Source organism: Buteo buteo, chromosome 7, assembly GCF_964188355.1.
Source record: "Buteo buteo chromosome 7, bButBut1.hap1.1, whole genome shotgun sequence".
Classification (NCBI taxonomy): domain Eukaryota; kingdom Metazoa; phylum Chordata; class Aves; order Accipitriformes; family Accipitridae; genus Buteo; species Buteo buteo.
In genome coordinates, this window is record NC_134177.1 from 35,651,228 (window position 1) to 35,668,888 (window position 17,661).

The 17,661-nt window shown below is 43.4% G+C and overlaps 1 protein-coding gene across 13 annotated transcripts in view; it reads left to right on the top strand.

Annotated features, from left to right (window-relative positions):
* LOC142032964 (S-adenosyl-L-methionine-dependent tRNA 4-demethylwyosine synthase TYW1-like) overlaps positions 1-17,661 on the top strand; it is a 111,138-nt gene that overhangs the window by 81,671 nt on the left and 11,806 nt on the right. For 7 of the 13 annotated variants that reach the window (XR_012651049.1, XR_012651050.1, XR_012651046.1 and 4 more), the window contains exons 14-15: positions 347-457; positions 13,568-13,735. Coding sequence is in view for 6 of the 13 variants with exons in the window: in XM_075032427.1 (XP_074888528.1) it covers positions 347-457; positions 13,568-13,735 (279 nt within the window). In the remaining 7 variants the exon portion in view is untranslated. Of the gene's footprint in view, positions 1-346; positions 458-1,212; positions 1,297-10,606; positions 10,734-13,567; positions 13,736-16,253; positions 16,312-17,661 lie in introns of those variants that run through there. The other 6 variants (XR_012651051.1, XM_075032430.1, XM_075032429.1 and 3 more) reach the window with 4 other exon arrangements.

Below are 17,661 nucleotides of genomic sequence, written 5' to 3' on the forward strand. Positions count from 1 at the left end.
GCAACTAATGGTGAGATTTTATGCCTGGGGAAGCAAATCAAAGAGAGATAAACTTCCTGATTATTTTCCCATTGAGTTAAAGCTCCTGTAAAAACAAAGTGCCTGGGATACATAGAGGGAAGGTAAGTCTTTGTACAGCAAAAGGTGGCTCAGCTCACAGATGCTGTGGAGTACCTTTCTTGAAAGAACAAGTGAGGTGGCTCCTGGTTTGGGTCTGCTTTGTTTTAGCCCCTGGGTTCTTGGAATAAATGAATGAATTTCCCCAACTGTTTGAAGCTGTGTGCAAGGGTGGAACATCCTCCCTGTGTCAGAATGTGTTGCTAATGTAATTTTTCCTTTATTTCAGCAACAGCGTACTGTTTATAGGCTAACACTGGTGAAAGCTTGGAATGTGGATGAACTCAAAGCCTATGCTGATCTGATATCCCTCGGTGAACCAGACTTCATCGAGGTCAAGGTAAGGTGCACGGAGCTATTTTATTTTTTTCCGTCAGTATTTGACTTTTTTCCCCTCCCCGTTCCCCCCAGTCTTAAACTTATAGGAGTAAATGCAATTCTTCCAAAGATTTCAGTGACGCATAAGGAACTAAGGACCTTAGCTCTTGTTTTTAATGTTAGGCTGCCAGGTTTCTAATATCTTATGTGTGAATTTGGAGCAGTCTTCAGTGTTATGCAAGACAAGCTTTGTACAAACCAGCATCAATTTCTGCCCAACAGAATCATAAGCCTCTGGTCTTTTTTATATTTCTCATGAAAGCAGAGACTGATAAATAGATACTCTTTCTTTATGGCAACCAACATTTTAAACAAAATATTCTGGGACAAGCTGGTAGTTTGTGGTATTATTCTTCCCATCCTGGTCTCAAATTCTGCCAGGGGAAAAGGTGATAATGTCTGGTTTACTGATGTGTTATTTGTCTGGTGGTGCAAAACAGGGAAATACTACCCTCTGGGACTGGAAGAGCTACTAACAGGAACATGTGAGATACAGCAGGCTAGGAAGTGCTTTTTCTTGGGGTTAATCAATTTAGTATAGAGAGAATGTAAAAAAAGACACATTACAAAGTATTCTGTAAAGAATCACTATCAGCATTTTCATCCAGCAACTCCCCTGCAGACCAGCACATTTACCTCAGGTCTGTATTTTTGTAACTCTATTACTCCTGGACTTTCCCTTTCCTTTCTCTTTTTTCTTTTCTTTCTCTCTTTCAGTTTTTTTAACCTTTATTTACTGCTGCTTTGAAGAAAAAGCCTGGAGTTTGCTGCAATTTCCTTATGAAATAAAACCCAAAGGTTTTGATATCATCGGTATTGAGAGGTCTCTTTCTCTCTGAATGTGCTGCTGACATTGATAGCTTAATACAAAGTAAGATTTTGAGTATGGTTTGGGGAAAAAGCCTCAGTTTTACAATGTGTATCAGACTGCTTTATATTCTTCAGGTAAAACCTAGCAGGAGGAGTGTTCCTATGGGGCCCTTCCCATCTTGCATCTCCTGACTCTCTTACTGTAGCCTGGTTGTACAAGATCCTTCTTCCAGCATGCGAGGCAGGGCAGAGATGAGTGTGCACGCCAGCGTGGAGTATGAGGCTGTTGGTGTACATGCTACTTAGACTGCTCTGTCATGTGTAGTGACTTTAATTAGTAAAATGAATCAAGTGTAAGTTAATCAATGTTTCTGAGTGCTCTCCAGGGCAAACATCTGTCTCCTCCAAGGCGGAGGGCTGCTGTTCGCTTTGCCTGGGGAGGGATTCAGCCTTGCAGTCACTATTTCCCAGCAGTGTGGAGCTCAGCTCTCTTAGTGGCTTTTCCCTGGCAAAATCATGCCTTGAACTGCCAGGGAAATAAGCGAGAAGAAGTGGTCAGAGGTATTCTCAAGGTGGTCATAAACGTACTCCCACCACTATTCCAGCTGGGACAGGCTCCTGCCCACACTGCTTCAATCAAAAATGTCACCTCTGCACTCCAAGTACTTCACAGTGCTTGTCCGATCTCAGCCAGCGAGGACTTTCTCCAAGGAGGGGTTATGTATTAAGCCCTTCACCATGTTTGCCAAAGTATGAACTGAGGCAGAGAGGGGCTACATGACATTCCCAAAAACCACATAGCGTGGTAGTGTAGCTGGGGGTTCAGCATCACTCGTGTACCTGCCAACACCAGCTGCAAAGGGTGTTCAAAGGGGTTGCAGGACAAGGAAGGCAGAGGGGTGCACCTGGCACCTGATGGCCACCTAATTGGGTGGGTTTGGGTCTTTTCATGGACTGATATGAGTATAATTTTGCAGGCTGGTTTTGGTTTTGGGTTTTTTTTTTTTAAAGGTGTATGCTGTTTAATGTTACTTAATTAAATTTGCAAGTGGGATGCTTTGATCTAAATGTAATTTTTTCAGAAATATTCCAGCAGATAAGTGAAGTTCTGCAAGTACTGGAGGACAGAAGTGACTACCAGGGTGCTGATCCTTGTCAGATCATGGTGCCTTCAAGCTAAGGGACAAAACACCTTATGCCTCAGTTTCTCCTTCTGTGAATGGTTTAGCATTATGCCTATACTGTGACCACAAAAGCAGTCTGTAATTGGCATGTGGAAAGCCTCTTGTCTTTCTAATCCCAAGAGCAGTACTCAGGGACACAGGGAGACTCAGGTTTAAGCCTTTTCAAAGGATGCAGCATGTCTCTCCTAGCTGCTGTACTTAGGCTGGGAGCAATGAGGAACATCTTCCCTTCCCTGGTTACAGCTGTCATTAAAAACCACAGTACAGCATTTCACAACTTCATTGTGATCTGTATACTCTAAATCCAAAAAAGTCTTATACAGTTTGCTCTTTTTTTCCGGTCTAGTGGAGGGAGGACGATTTTCCAAAGCTCTCAAAACCATAGAGCAAGTCTGACAGCAGCTAAGCCCCACAAGACAGAAGCGAGGAGCTGAGTACAAGAAAACACACTAATTCCTTTTCAGCTTCAGCAGCAGAAATGAATTGTCAGGGTGCTGCTCCACCTCGTTCACCAGCAGGTTCTGAAATAGTCTCAATTTTTTTCCATTTAATTGAGCTTTTAAATAGAGCTGTGCTGTCCTGTTATCTTAATTTGAGGACAGGAAAGGAGGGTTCATATATTTGAAGTATGAAGCATGCCATCATGAGCAGTGTTGCTGGCAGTACCCATTTGCACTGGGAGCTGAACTGGTATCAATGTCTGAAACAAATGGTGCAACTCTGTCCTGGCACAACATTTGGGGTTTAAATGGCATCTCCATCCCTTGTAAAAGTCACAAGATTTTGTGATGGCTTCCCTGGAGTGGGGGGGTTTCTTGACAATGGGTTGTGTTTAAATAGACCCCAAGTTGGACGAAAGGTCTTGCTTGCAGATTTTTATATGGGATGTTGTTATGTGAGAGCAAGGATTTTTTTAACACAGTTGCCTTTCTTCCTTGCCTCTTTGGAGCAAGAGTAATGTTCCAAAAGGTGGGCGCTTGGTGCTCTGCAGAGGGGAAGTAGCTCACACTAAATATAGTATTAGCCCAAGTCAGTGGCCTTATTTGTTTCACATAGTTTCTTCTGCCAGTTCCTGCTAAACAGTGGCGTTTCTAAAGCGCAGAAGATTTGGCTCGGTAGGGAGGTGCAATGGCTTTCTCTTCTTGCTGTGCAGTCTCTGTGACTTTGAAATGGGAGGGGATTACATAGTTTCTCACCTCAAGCATGGAACCACTTTTTCCCTTTTCTTGACCAGAGGGAGTAAGTCACACGTTTTGGAGTAGCTGATGAACAATGAGTTGTGTTGCTGCGGAGCAGTGAGAGAGTCCAGCCAAGTACCAACCGGAGAGGCTGACAGAGGGGGTGTCATCTTAAGGATGGCTTCTTTACTTGGCTGTCCTTCTCTGAAGTGTTGATTGATTGCTGGTGGGGTGGTGTGCCCCCTGCCCTGCTGGAGATGTTCGTGTTGCTGCTGTGCCTGCACTCAGACCCTTACCCTGTGGACTGGCCTAACTATAAATTAGTAGGTTATCCTCCTTTGTATTTAGCTGTGTGCTCTGCAGGCAACTTGTTTTCATCTGATCATCTTTAATCCTGGCTTGCAAAGCTCTTGTCCAATGCCCTACCCATGAGATCTGCCTTCTCTTATGGCAGGATCACTGGTGCAGATGGCTGCTGCAGTGGTTTCAGAGGCATCTCAGCTGTGCTGTTGAGCAAACTGGGGTTGAGAATGCTTCAAGGTGCTTTGTTACTTCTGCCTGTACACCTGTGGGGTGAAGCAAAAAGCCGGGGTCTCTGTCCCTGCGATGTTTGACTGCTCTGGAGTAAAAGGTGAGCAGATCTCCTTCTCAGCAAAGGAGAAGAGCAGAAGAGGGGTACCCCCGCAAAGCCTGTGAGTCTGCAATTGTGCAGGCAAAGTGAATGTAAGCAGAGTGATCACATAGGTATAATCCCACAGCATTCAAAGTGATGCTTGATGCAATAGTGCATAAAGTCAGGAGTTAAATTCTGACCCAAAGGAAGACAGGTAGGGTTTGAGGTGTGTTCAAATTTAGCACTCATTATTGCTGTCGGTATTCCCTTTCATGTGTTCTATGTATTGATCTGCACTTGGACAAAAGCTCCTGCCAGTGTGTAACTGGCCTTTAGTCCAGCCCCACAAGTTGTGGTGTTCACACAGTGTTTGTGACCTGCGAATTTTCCCCAAAAGGCTTGATATTTTTTATTAAAAGTAATTTCTTGTGTTCCTTTGAGGATGAAGCGTATTGAAGAACCTGTTTGGCATGTGGATAAGGCTTAGCTTTTTTTTTTTTTTCCAAAACCCCAGTGTGATAGGTTAAAAAGGCAAAGGCCAGGTCCTGCTCAAAGAAAATAAATAAAAAAATATTACAAGATACTGCAAAGCACCTTCCAGAAAATAAGGCTCATCTCAATGGGATTTCCTGCTTAAATACTTGAGATAAATGACGTTCATTTAAAATGAATGTAGCTAATCCACTGTTGCTCTGGAGAGGCTCATGGAGTGGAGTGGATAGAGATTTAGATTCTTGCAGGGCTTAATACTTGTTCTCATTTACATGAGTATCTTACAGCAGTGTAACTCTGTGGGACCCTATTCTCTTATTTAAGCCAATAGAAATTAGCCTTGATTACCCTTGTGTAAAACCCAAGTAAAGGAAGAATCAGTCATGTGGTTATTAAATACGCATCAATTTTATTTATTGCCTTAGTCTGTTTTAATGCCATAATGTCATTGTCATAGCTGTGCAAAGTTGATCGTTATATTTAAGATCTAGAACGTGCAACTCATCTTTTTGCAATGTTACCCTCTTTTTGTTTTAACAGCCAGACGCTTGTGTTGACATGCAGTATTTTGCCATTTATATTCCTTCTTAAAGTAAAGGGGCAAAAGGATTTTTAAATGAAATGTAAATGGGTCGTAAAGAGCTCATTCAGATGTGTGAGTGGAGTGTGCTGCAGGGTCATGTTAGTGTAAGGCCAAATAAGTGCACAGAAACCCAGTCTGGACCTTTGGTCGCTGCAGACAGATCACGGAGCAGCTGGGCACACTTGCATGTTTAATTGTGGCTGTGTCCACGCATCCTCTCTGCGCTGTCAATAGCTTTAAGGTTGTGCGTATGCAAGCATGTGCATAAGGTGCTCAAGTGTGCATGTCAAGTGCTCAACCTTGCAAACATGGCTTTTGATTTCAGAGCTATTTCTGCAATGGTGTGGGAGATCCGGTTGCTCTGGTCAGAGCTGCAGGTGAAATGACATCCCTAGGGAAGCGGTCTGTATTTGCTAAAGTGAAACTTCATCTTGCAGCCTTTGCTGCCTGCCTGAGCAGAGCCTTGCTTCTCCTCTCCATCTGTTTTAATTTAAGGAGAAAAGGAAAAAAGAAAAAAAAAAAAAAAAAAGCCTGGCTTGTCCTTTGTTTGAGGGCTGTTCATATCATGGTGTTGTCTGAGGGCAGGACTTGGGCAGAGCAGAGATGAGAGTCATGGCACTGCACAGAATTTCCTCAAGCCTTCATGAAATCAGTTTTCAGCTACTTGAAGGCGCTTGTCCCTGATGATTTTTCTGCAGCTCCAGTGCAGCATGCTTGCGCTGAGCTCGTATTGGTGGATGGGCTTGGTGTCTGGTGGAGCTAAGGTCGATAGTCTGGGACTGCAGCTCCTGCTCTTGGTACCTGAGGCTTTGGTACAGAATTAAAATGACCAAGTAAATGTCTGAAAAGAAAGAGGGAAGTATCTGTCCCAGTCTACTGAGTCTTGTCATTTTAACAGTAAAGATTATATAAGTGCTTAAAATAATGAGGAAAATGAGCTCTGCTTTAATGAGTTTTTAATTGCATGCAGCAGAGGCAATTGCCCCCACTTGTCAAAAAGCTGTTCGGAGTCTTGCTACCATTCCAGTCGACATTTAGATGAAGAGAAGGTGAAGGTAAAAAAAATCTCCTGTCCTAGTGCCTACTGTGAAATAAATCCAAACAATGTATAATTTCCACGCCTGAAAAAAAAGCACCGACCACTTAATGTCCTCTCAACTGTGAGTCATGGGTCCAAGGACAAGACACGAGGCATGGATGGTCCAAGGTGGCCGGGTAGGCAGTGGCAGGGCTGCCCGGGGCTGTGCCTAGGGCTGCACCACCTCACCGTCATGCTGGAGAGCTGCAGGGTGGTTGGGCACCCGAGGTGTATGACTCTGCTGGATAAATCCCAGTTGCCCTGGACTGCTGTGGAAAGCTACCTCCAGGCGGGTCCTGAGCAGCCTCTGCTGTGAAAGCTGCTCCTTTCCTTATTAGCATCTGTGGGTGACAGAGACAGGGACGCAGCTTGTTATTTCTGTTGATCCAGCTAAAGGTTACAAGTTACTAATAGATGTGTGTGAGGAGTTCGCCTTGACATCAGTGGTTTTTTTCATGCTGTGAGTACATAGTAAGACTCAATAACAAGTTTCACTGCAAACGAAGGTGAATGACTAAATTTTGAATTTTCAGGTGACACTGCCACACAATTTCATTGAAAAGTCTGTCTTTAGTCCAAGCCTGTGGTTTGATACAAATACATTTCTGAAATTGAGGAGGAATTTTTGCAGTCCAGCACTGGGCTTGGGTGCAAATGTAAGCCTGATGAAAATCCAAGCTAAAATGAGTTGTTCTCAGCTATTTTCTGTGTTTCAATAAAGGTTAGTATCCAAAGTAAGTAGGAAGCACAGGGCTTGGAAATTGCATTAGGTTTGTGAGAGTTTTAGATATGACCAAGGGAAGCTGAAGAAAATAAAGAGCATATAGAGACTGGTCGTGTGTGATGGCCCAGTGCTGCTGTGCTCAACTAACAGTCTGTAATAATAAATTTCTGTCCATGGCTCTGAATACTTACTTGCAGGAGAAGAAGGGCTAGCACTATGTACTGTGTTTTGCAGCTGGGGAAACTGAGGCAGGGTAGGAGTGGGTCATAGCAAAGCAGGTCACTGGCTGAAAATTCACCTCCTGCCTTCCAGTCTGAGTCTTTCTACTCCTTCTGCCTTCCTCTGTGCAATCTCTCTTTAACAGGGCCTAAGGAGCAGAGAATTGAGTGATTTAACAGTGGCTATTTCTCTCTCAGTATCTATATGGTTCATTTTGAAGAGCTGAATGAAAGGCTGCATCCAGCATTTCAGAGTTTGGCTTTTACAGGAGAAGTTCCTTTGACTTCAAGGGAGTTGCTGAAGATTTATGGACCACTGTAGCACCGATCTGCATATAGCCATACGTGTGGTGCATCTGGAGAGCTGGTGTTAAATATTGGGGTTATGCTGTGTAACTAACTTATTTCCATTCCTGCTTCTCAAATTTAACTGACACAAATAAACCAATGTCCTTCGTTAAATCAACTTGAAAGCAATTATTAAAAACAACCAATGAGCCTGAATGCGCTCCACCAAGGACCAGACGTGCATGAGAGCTTGTGTATATAATTTGGACAATGCCGATGCTCGGATCATAAGCATTTTTATTGCAGAGAGTGCAATCTATCAACATGTCATTTGAGGCTTTTTATATTTGTCTTGGGTCAGGGCTGCCCCAGTTTTTAAACAGTGGCTCTGTCACTCAGCAGCTTGGCTGACACTTTGTTCTTCTGTTAATTCACGCGAGCCTCAATTAAACAAATTTCTAATTTGTGGGCTAGGAGTTAAGAAAATTCTCTTGTTCAGTAATTAAGTCGGGAAGCCTGGAGTTTCAAAGTTGAGAAACAAAACGCTGTCATATTTAGTTCCCTTGTGATCTTTCCTTCGTAGCCGCATGGATTAAAATGATTGCTGGCTGTTGAGATCTCCGGCAAGGAGCCAGATCGCAGTGGAAGAAATGTGCTGCTTGTGCTTCTTGCTGCAGCAATAATCATCTTAGCACAAGGCGTTGCTTAAATACAATTGTGCACCCTCGGCTCCGTTACAGCAGCACAGAAATCCAGAGCACGCCCAGCACCGTTGCTCTGGATTTGTACTGGCATAACGAAGAATAGCTGAGATGCTTTTCAAAAGGCTTCTGCGTTTCAAGGTATTTGGCCAAAGCTATGTGGCATGATTAGGATGCTAAAAGCACCCTTATTAAAGACTAATTAAGAGGCAGCATCGTTGATGTTGCCACTGCAGGGAAGTTGGTGTAAGAGCTTAGGGTGTACAATAGAATGGTTTCCTTTTTTAATACTTGATGTCTTAATAACTGTCTTCATGTATTACTGAAAAATATAACATGACCGCCCTAATCAACTGTTCACACTTTTTAAGTGGTATCAGCACTGTTAATTAACTCAAGTTTTAAGAAGTTGGGGAAGTTGAAAGCTGATGTGCTTTCATTCGGTGTGCTGCTAAGCTGATTTTCATTGATTTGTGCTTGTGAATTAATCAGCCATCCGAGCTCTTAGTTATTCCATTTGCCTCTGTGCTCTCTTTGCTTGTAAATGATATCTTTGAAGTTTATTAAAAGAATGAGTCATGTTGTAGCTTCCTAAGAATTTTACCCCTCTGTAGTTATACATTTTTCATGCTGCTCAAATCATAATCTGTATAATGAACGCAGGGAAAATATTGCTATATGGAGCTGCGTCTATACAGCTGAACTTTGGAGATACATATCCTATTATTTGCGTGGCTGGCTGCTGTAATATAAGAACGTTTAAAGTCTTTTTCAGACTTTCAGAGCTGGGCTAAAAAATTAATGTACTTCCCTTTTTAACACTCCCCTGATTTGTCTGCGGTTGTGCACAGTCAACCTGTTTCCATGCTGGCTCTGAGTTATGGTGCATGGCTCTAATATCCTTTGCTTGGGCAGTTTAATAGAGGAGGTCCCTCATAAATTTACCAGTGAGAAAGTAATTGCTTCCAAAACTTGTACAGTTTCTAATTAGCAGGAGTCTGTTTCTTTTGTAGCCCTATTTAAGCACTGTGTGGTTCACCTTGCTCTAATTTTAAGTGTTTGCAAAGGATCTGTCTCTGTTTATTGCTGAACATGACATGTTCAACTTTAATGTACGTGAATTAGGTCTTGGGAGTGCAGTGTCAGCTGGGACCAGGTGCTGTAAATATAGTGTGGATGCAAATGCCACTTAAAAGAAGTAGAAGTGTTCTTCACAGAGGAAAAACATGAGAATGCATAACATAATCATCCATAAAATTGTGTGTGCTCTGTTTTAAAGACCGGTACTTGATGGGATTTTGTGATTGGAATAAAATAGCTCAGCCAAAGAGCAAAGGTGATGAAACCATCTACAGAGGTACAGAGGAGTTGGGCTTTTGTCTAGAAGAAAAGCTATTTCTTGTGTGAGTTTGCCCTTTTGGGTGGGGTGGGCTTGTGACTTGTGTTGTGATACCACAGGTTAAACCAGTTGCATGAGGCTTTAATTACTTTTATCTGGAAAGAAAGAAATAAGCAAAAATACATCTCAGCAAGCCACATACTGCTGGCTAATTTATGAGAATTTTACTAAATTAAAGATGGAGCAAAGCAGTAGTGAAGTGAGACTAAGTCAGTAATTCAGGAGGTTCAAGTGATCAAATCTCCAAATTAAGAGCAACTGATCTCAAAATGATGAGGCTGAAGGTGGGTGGAGTGGGGTATAGGAGAGAACTTGAGGGGTTGCATTCACCGACCAGTGATTGTTGCAGGGCATGGAGGTGGCTGCTGCAGGGGGTGGGTATTGCAGTGACCCAGAGGACCTCAGCTTCTGTTGCAAGTAAATCACCCAAATGAGCAGTGCTGTGTCTTGGCTTTGTGTAGGGCACAGCAGGAACACATCCCACTCCAATGTGCCCTCCTTCAGTTCGTTTGCTGTATCAGGTGGTTGGGAAGGGAGCTGGAGCAAGAACCCACTATCTCTGCTGACTTAATACAATTAAACCTGAGATTAAGGTGTCTTTTGAACAATACCACTTCTAAATTAGTGACTAGTTTTGAGTGTGCTTCCAGAAAATTATCAGAAAAGCTGTTTCCCCAAAGATCATGCTCCTGCCTGATCACACTAGGCAGCTGCAGAGCTTTGCAGACCGATGTGTGGTGGGAAACTTCTCTGTGCTCTGCCCAAGAGATGGTCATAGTGCTCATCACATCAGCCTGCATGTGCTGGGTACTTCCCACCCCATGGACTTTTTTTTTTTTTTAGGTGCAGGTACAATGTGCCAGCACTGCATGACCTTTACTTCTGCCAAGTCAGGGGAGATCAGGAGTGATGGGGACTTTGGAGGTGCATGAGCGATGGTGCTGGCCTTTTGGCTGGCAGACAGCAACAGGTGGGAGATCCACAATCAGTGCAAATCAATCTTATAAAAAAATCCCTCAATGTTTCCTGTGGACGTTTGCTCTGGGGCAATTACTTCAGCTCTCAGCATTTCACAAAGCAGCACGGACTCTTTGTGGAGTGGTAGGATTATAGAAATTCCTCAATTGTTCAGGTGGCCTTTGACCAAAACAACACAAGCTGCTTTTTAATGTCATCGAGTCAGTTCTACTCATCAGTAAACAATAAGAATTTCTCTACAGCACCGTCTCAAGCCTGGATTTTCACCATCCCTCTATGTGTGCAGGAGGCGCAGGCAGAGATGGACTTTTTTCCAAACAGTTCTCAATATTTATTGAATTAATTTAAGGAAAAGATAGTAAGAGTAAGATGAGCTGGAGGGAATTTTTACAAATGTCTTTATATTTTTGGGTGTTTGCTTGTGTACTCAGTCCTGAAAAATAATCTGTGTGTTTACTGACTGTGTTTGCATTGGCTTTACTGTGCTGATGTTATTTGTATCTAGCTCATGGCCCTCGATATCCAGGGAGGATATTGAGCAGTTTGGACAAGTGCCCCCGGTTTCTATTTTTTTTTTTTTAATTTATTTTTATTTTAAACAACGGTCTGGAGCACTGAGTACCTGGCAGCCACTGTAGCTGTCTTTCCTGTAGGTGAGGTCTGGGGGGAAAAGCAGTGAGGAACACACCTAATATCTTCCTTAAAATTCTACCACCACCACCCCAACCCCAGCAGGCACTTGTTGAGCAGCCTGCAGACCTCCATGCAAACAGAGCTGCTGATACCAAGCCAGGGAATTAAAGAATAATCTTGGAAACTGGTGACTTGTGTTTCTTCAGCTAGATAGAGGAGTTTGAGCAGAGTTCTCCATCTGGTTTTTGGAAGCACTTGGCCACATGAGGCTTTGCATTCATCCTTTCATGCTGGTGTTGAGGGTCTTGGTGGAACCTTGAATCGCTGGAGGTAGCAGCAGAGCCAGTAGCAAACCGGCTCTCGTGGTCTGTGCTGTGGTCGCCTCGAAACAGTGAGCTCATTGCTGAGCGACTGGGGTACTTCTGCCTCCCAAGGAGTGAATGAACAACAAAGAGCAGCACATTCCTCTAGCCTTGAAGTTTTCTTATGGTTTTGAAAGTCTTGTCCTAACTGGAAGTTGGAGGAGCAGTGCTGCCATGGAGAGGAGCAGACCAGAGGCAAAGCAGGCTGGATTAGGAAGATGAGGTTTCAGCAGTGCCATGGTGCTGTCCAGGGCAGCCATCATTCCTCCCTGATGGCCTCCCCCATGTCCCCGTGCAAAACTTTTGTCTCACTTTTTTCCAGGCTGTAAAATGAGAGTAAGAGCATGTCCCTCCCAGAGGTGTTGACTTGTTGGCTTCATTAAGGATCATTAGGTGCTTGGCTACTGCAGAAAACCAGCTTAGTTGAGCAGAGGGGCAGAAGGAAAGCCCTGTTTTTTTTTCTGGGGGAACTGTGTTTTTGCCCCCAGTGAAGAAGCTTTCATCCCCATGGAGTTTCTTCCAGTTCAGCAAAGGTCTTAAAGAAGGGAATGGGTGATATGGCACTGGACTATGCAAATTTACCATTTCTCCACCTTTAAAGCCCAATTCCAACCCTCTGGTTTGAACCCAAAATTAGCACTTGTCTTCGGAAGACCTCAAGGTTCACAGACATCCTCTGCTTTGTTCTACTTTGGCACTATTTAATTTGTTTTAGTGTTTTTGCTCTTTGTGCTCTCAAGAATCATACACTTAGTGCATGCACAGAAGAGAAGGATGGTTTGCACTCTTGCAGATATTCCACCCCTCATCCCCCCCTTTTCTTTGCAAGGAAAGGCGTTTAAAAGAAATCTGCTGTTTCTCTGGGCTCAAGCTGCTGCTACCCTGCTAGCATCTGCATCTACACCTTTGTCCTAATGAGCCACATCTCTGTCTGGGCACCGCTGCCTGGTGGGACTCTGCCCAGCCCATCTGTGCGTGGGTGCATAATGCTTTACGAATGCCCATTTCTTACACCAAAACTGGGATTATCTTGATTTTTTCTATAAAATGACTAGTGGTTGGGAAGAACAGTGAGATCTCAAGATCCAAACAATCATGTGAACACAACTGAGTGTTTTACTCAAAATCTCCAATGTAGGTATTCATAGAGCCCCAGGTTGTGGTTACCTGGGTCTCACTGCATGGGGGAAGTTACAGCAATTGTCTACATCTAAAATAGGCAGGTTTAATTCTCTTGTAATTAAATTGAACAGCTGGAAGCAGGGAGAGCCAGCACTGTACAGCTGGGGGAGCTTCCCTGGGCACGATTAGGGAGGATGGCTTTACAAGGGGCTGGAACGAGATTTGCATGGATACTAGAGGACAGTGGTAGAAACCACAGCCTTGGCTTGGAAGGGGAGAGGTCCTTACCTCTGTGGCACATAGGACAGTTATCTCTAGAAGTGTCACACTGACTTGTTGCATTGGTTGTTTGCGAGAGTTTCTTCCAGGCATGTTGTGTTTCAAAACCAAGTGACCTTCTCGAAGTGACTTTGGTAGCTGAGGAGCATGAGAGTCCATCATTTGAATGCTTTTGAAGCTACTTTCTAGGATAAAGACTAACCTGTGTTTTACTGCTGGGGAAGCTTGGGCACACAGCAGTTTGGTGATGTGCCACTGAGAGAGAGACTGATTTCTGATGCCATCTCCAAATTTGTTACCTTTCCATAAGATACGGTGTGAAGAGGGGACAAAACAGACTTTTCAGGGTTTGCTGCAGCTGATGTGCTGGCACTGCCCTGAACTTGTGAAGGGTTAAGATGACAGTGACAGTTTCCATGTTTCTTCTCAGGGTGTGACGTACTGCGGTGAAAGCTCAGCCAGCAACCTCACCATGGCCAACGTCCCCTGGCACGAAGAGGTGGTGCGCTTCGTCCAGGAGCTGGCAGACCTCATCCCCGATTACGAAATCGCATGCGAGCATGAACACTCAAACTGTCTCCTGATAGCTCACAAAAAGGTGAGACTGCCAGAGTGTAATACCAAGCACTGTATCTTCTCCTTGGAAGTGTTGCACAATTAACCTTGTTCCAACACATTTTCTCTCTAGAGTTAGCTGGATGCTTTTGGCGGGTGGGGGGGCGGGTGCAAAATGCATAGCATATATTGCAGAGAGGGCTGTGGAATAGTTACTGAAGCCACTGCAGGTTGCAGCCAGTTGTGATAACTCACAGCAGTACCGTGGCAATCCAAGGAAGAAGCATTTAATGGCTCCAGGAGGAGTGCAGTGCAATATGTTGTGTGCTTTGTCACTGTCCTGGTTTCAGCTGGGATAGAGTTAACTGTCTTCCTAGTAGCTGGTACAGTGCTATGTTTTGAGTTCAGTATGCGAAGAACGTTGATAACACACTGATGTTTTCAGTTGTTGCTAAGTAGAGTTTAGACTAAAGTCAAGGATTTTTCAGCTTCTCATGCCCAGCCAGCGAGAAAGCTGGAGGGGCACAAGAAGTTGGCACAGGACACAGCCAGGACAGCTGACCCAAACTGGCCAACGGGGTATTCCATACCATGGGACGTCCCATCTAGTATAGGAACTGGGGAGTGGGGCCGGGGAATCGCTGCTCAGGGACTAGCTGGGTGTTGGTCGGCAGGTGGTGAGCAATTGCACTGTGCATCATTTGTACATTCCAATCCTTTTATTACTACTGTTGTCATTTTATTAGTGTTATCATTATTAGTTTCTTCTTTTCTGTTCTATTAAACTGTTCTTATCTCAACCCACGAGTTTTACTACTTTTTCCTGATTTTCTCCCCCATCCCACTGGATGGGGGGGAGTGAGTGAGCGGCTGCATGGTGCTTAGTTGCTGCCTGGGGTTAAACCATGACAGTCACACTCTGTGTTTTGAGAAAGGCAAGAACAAATCTTGTTGATGTGGGTCAGCTGGTTTGTCTTGTTTCTGTTTTGTCATGATGGTTTTCAGTGGTATATACAGCTCAGTAAGGAAGCTACACCAGAATAGGTTAGGGCTGTGTTTTTCCTCTCTTGGATCTTTGTGATACCTACCAGAATTGTAGACCTCCTTCATTTCATCCAGAGTAGAAATAATGTAGTTTTCTTCCTTTGGAGAAATAATTTTTGTAAAAGACATTATGTGAATGTTAACAGAAAATGTTTTCCTTTTAAGACTGGAGCTGCCTTTCTGCAAAACTGTTTTGCAGGGCAAATGAAGCAGCTAGAACAATTATACGTGTTCTCCATCCTAATGATGGAGAAGAGGTAGTGGTGCTGCTTTCTGACACCAGTCCAGCATCCCTTATGCTACTGAAGTACTTTCGCAGGCCAAGCATGTCTTAGCAGCCTGTGTGTGTATAAAATGGTTTGTTTGAAACTTGGGTCCCTTCATAAATAGCATCAACATGATTTGAAATACAAGTGAAATGCCAAAAAAATACATTCATTTAAAGGATGCAGGATATAGAATCATTTAGGTTGGAAAAGACCTTCAAGATCATCGAGTCCAACCATCAACCATGCCCACTAAACCATGTCCTGAAGTACCCTGTCCACTTGCTTTTTGAATATCTCCAGGGATGGTGACTCAACCACTTCCCTGGGCAGCCCATTCCAATGTTTGACAACCCTTTTGTAAAAAAATTTTTCCTAATATCTAACCTAAATCTCCCTTGCCTTAACTTGAGGCCATTTCCTCTTGTCCTATCTCCAGCCACCTGACAGAAGAGACCAGCACCCACCTCGCTACAACCCCCTTTCAGGTAGTTGTAGAGAGCGATAAGGTCTCCCCTCAGCCTCCTCTTTTCTAGACTAAACAACCCCAATTCCCTCATCTGCTCCTCATAAGACTTGTGCTCCAGGCCCCTCACCAACTTGGTTGCCCTTCTCTGGACACACTCCAGCAACTCAATGTCTTTCCTGTAGTGAGGGGCCCAAAACTGAACACAGGACTCGAGGTGCGGCCTCAATATGAAAGATATCAAGTCCAATTTGGCTTTCTGAGCTCCAGAAATGCCTAATAGAAAGATAGTAAAAATGTATAATAATGTGCTAGCTAGGCAACTGACGGAGCAGCTACTTATGCTAATTATGATTTTACTCTTTGTATATTCTTCAGTTGTTTGCTGAAGTCACAGATGCTCTTGCATCCCTCGCTTAAATGGGAGCTGCTTTTAGTGAGTGGTTGTGTAGGGCTTTCCATGCGAGGTTATGCACAGTATGCAAAGGAAATAACTGGTTAAAATCACCACTTGCAAAAGATCCAAATTATTTTAAATTAGTGTTTTAAAAGGATTAGAGTCTCATTGTTGAAAACAGCACAGTTACAAAACTGTTGCTTGCTTTTGCGATGTGCTGTATTATGGGAACAGCTGTAAAGAAGCAGAGAAAAATGGGATACCTGGCATTATTTTTGTTTTAACCCACCTTAAAGTTGCTTTATTTACAGTCTCAGTCTTGGTTGTTGCCACTGGTAACGGTGTGTGAGCAAATCCTTGAATGAAAAATATTATTTTCTGTTCTAAGGTGAAGGGCCCAGAGAAAGAAAGGAAACAGATTGCCACCTAACTTACTGATGCATAATGTAAGTAACACCATTAGTAACAAGAATAGATTGATACTGGCCCAGGAGGAATTCAACAGCTGCTTTGCTTTCTAAAGCCATTAGAAGAGGGCGTCTTTTGGAAACAATCTATACTCAGTACTAAAAGAACTAATAAAAAATAAATTTATTTCTATTATGTTTAATTCTGAATTTCAGGCTCTAGTGGAGAATAAAATTTGTCAGTGTATATTATTTCAAGAAAACCTCTACTCTGGGAACAATCAAACTGTAGTGAGTAATTGCAAAATCAAAGGTATCTTTAAAAAGTTACAGAGTTGCAGGAAGATGGTAATAAAAATCATTAGGAAATGTGATTTATTTCACTGTGTCCTGCTAGGTCTGAGTTTTGAGGTGTTCAAACAATGCTCACATTAATAATTTTAAATGCCAATATTGTAATACCAGCCTGTATGAAAGACTCTGGAAATGTCAGAGAAATAATGCATCTTGCTTGTAGCCTCTGCTCCTTGATTTATGGAGAATCATTGATTGGCACCTGCTTACTTGATGAATAATAGTTTAGGATTTAGGCTCTTAAGGCCGGGGATTTAGGTAGAAAAAGGGATTTTAGGTAGAGGAAATTGCAGTTTGTGTGTCTGGTATTATTTTCTTTTCTCAGGAAATCAAGAGGCAATACAGAGATAGGAGCTGTTGCATTTCGGGGGTACCTCAGTGACTTAAAAATCTTGGGCTTTTAGGTCTTTCCCCCCACACACACACATACACCCCCTTTTTTTTTTTTTTTTTTTTTTTTCCCCCCCCTGCTGACCAGAATCTCATTGCTGGTGTCTGAGTGTCTTTCTGCAGTTATAGGTGAGGTGCTTGTAAAAGCCTTCAGGACTCAATAGGTCTCAGGAAGTGAGATGTATCCCACTTAACCTCAGAGAGCTTTGAATATGGCACTCCTGCACTATCCAAGGACAGCTTAAGTCTCATAAACTTAAGCCTTACAGCAAAATGTTTGTTTCCCAGTTAGCCCTCACAGAGCCCTAAAAAAATAACACAGAGAACACCTGCACTCTGCTCACAGTGACCTGAAAAACCATTATTCACTGGTATTTCCACTATTTGGGGGCCAACTGGGTATCAGCTGCTTAAGCCTGAAGGACAAGCAAAGACAACCAGGGTTGAGTGCAGCCCTCCCTTGGCTTGGTCTGGGCTCCCACGGGTGGAAGAGCTCTTCTTCCCTGTCTTTTCTGCATCCTTCTCCCAGCTTTTCGCTCCCCCCTGTGTGCTGGTTTCCATCTCTCCTTGAGAGGTGCCTGGTGTGTTTTGGCTCCATCTTCTTTGATTCTTTTCTTTAGCAGTAGTGCTAAATTCTTGAGTAAT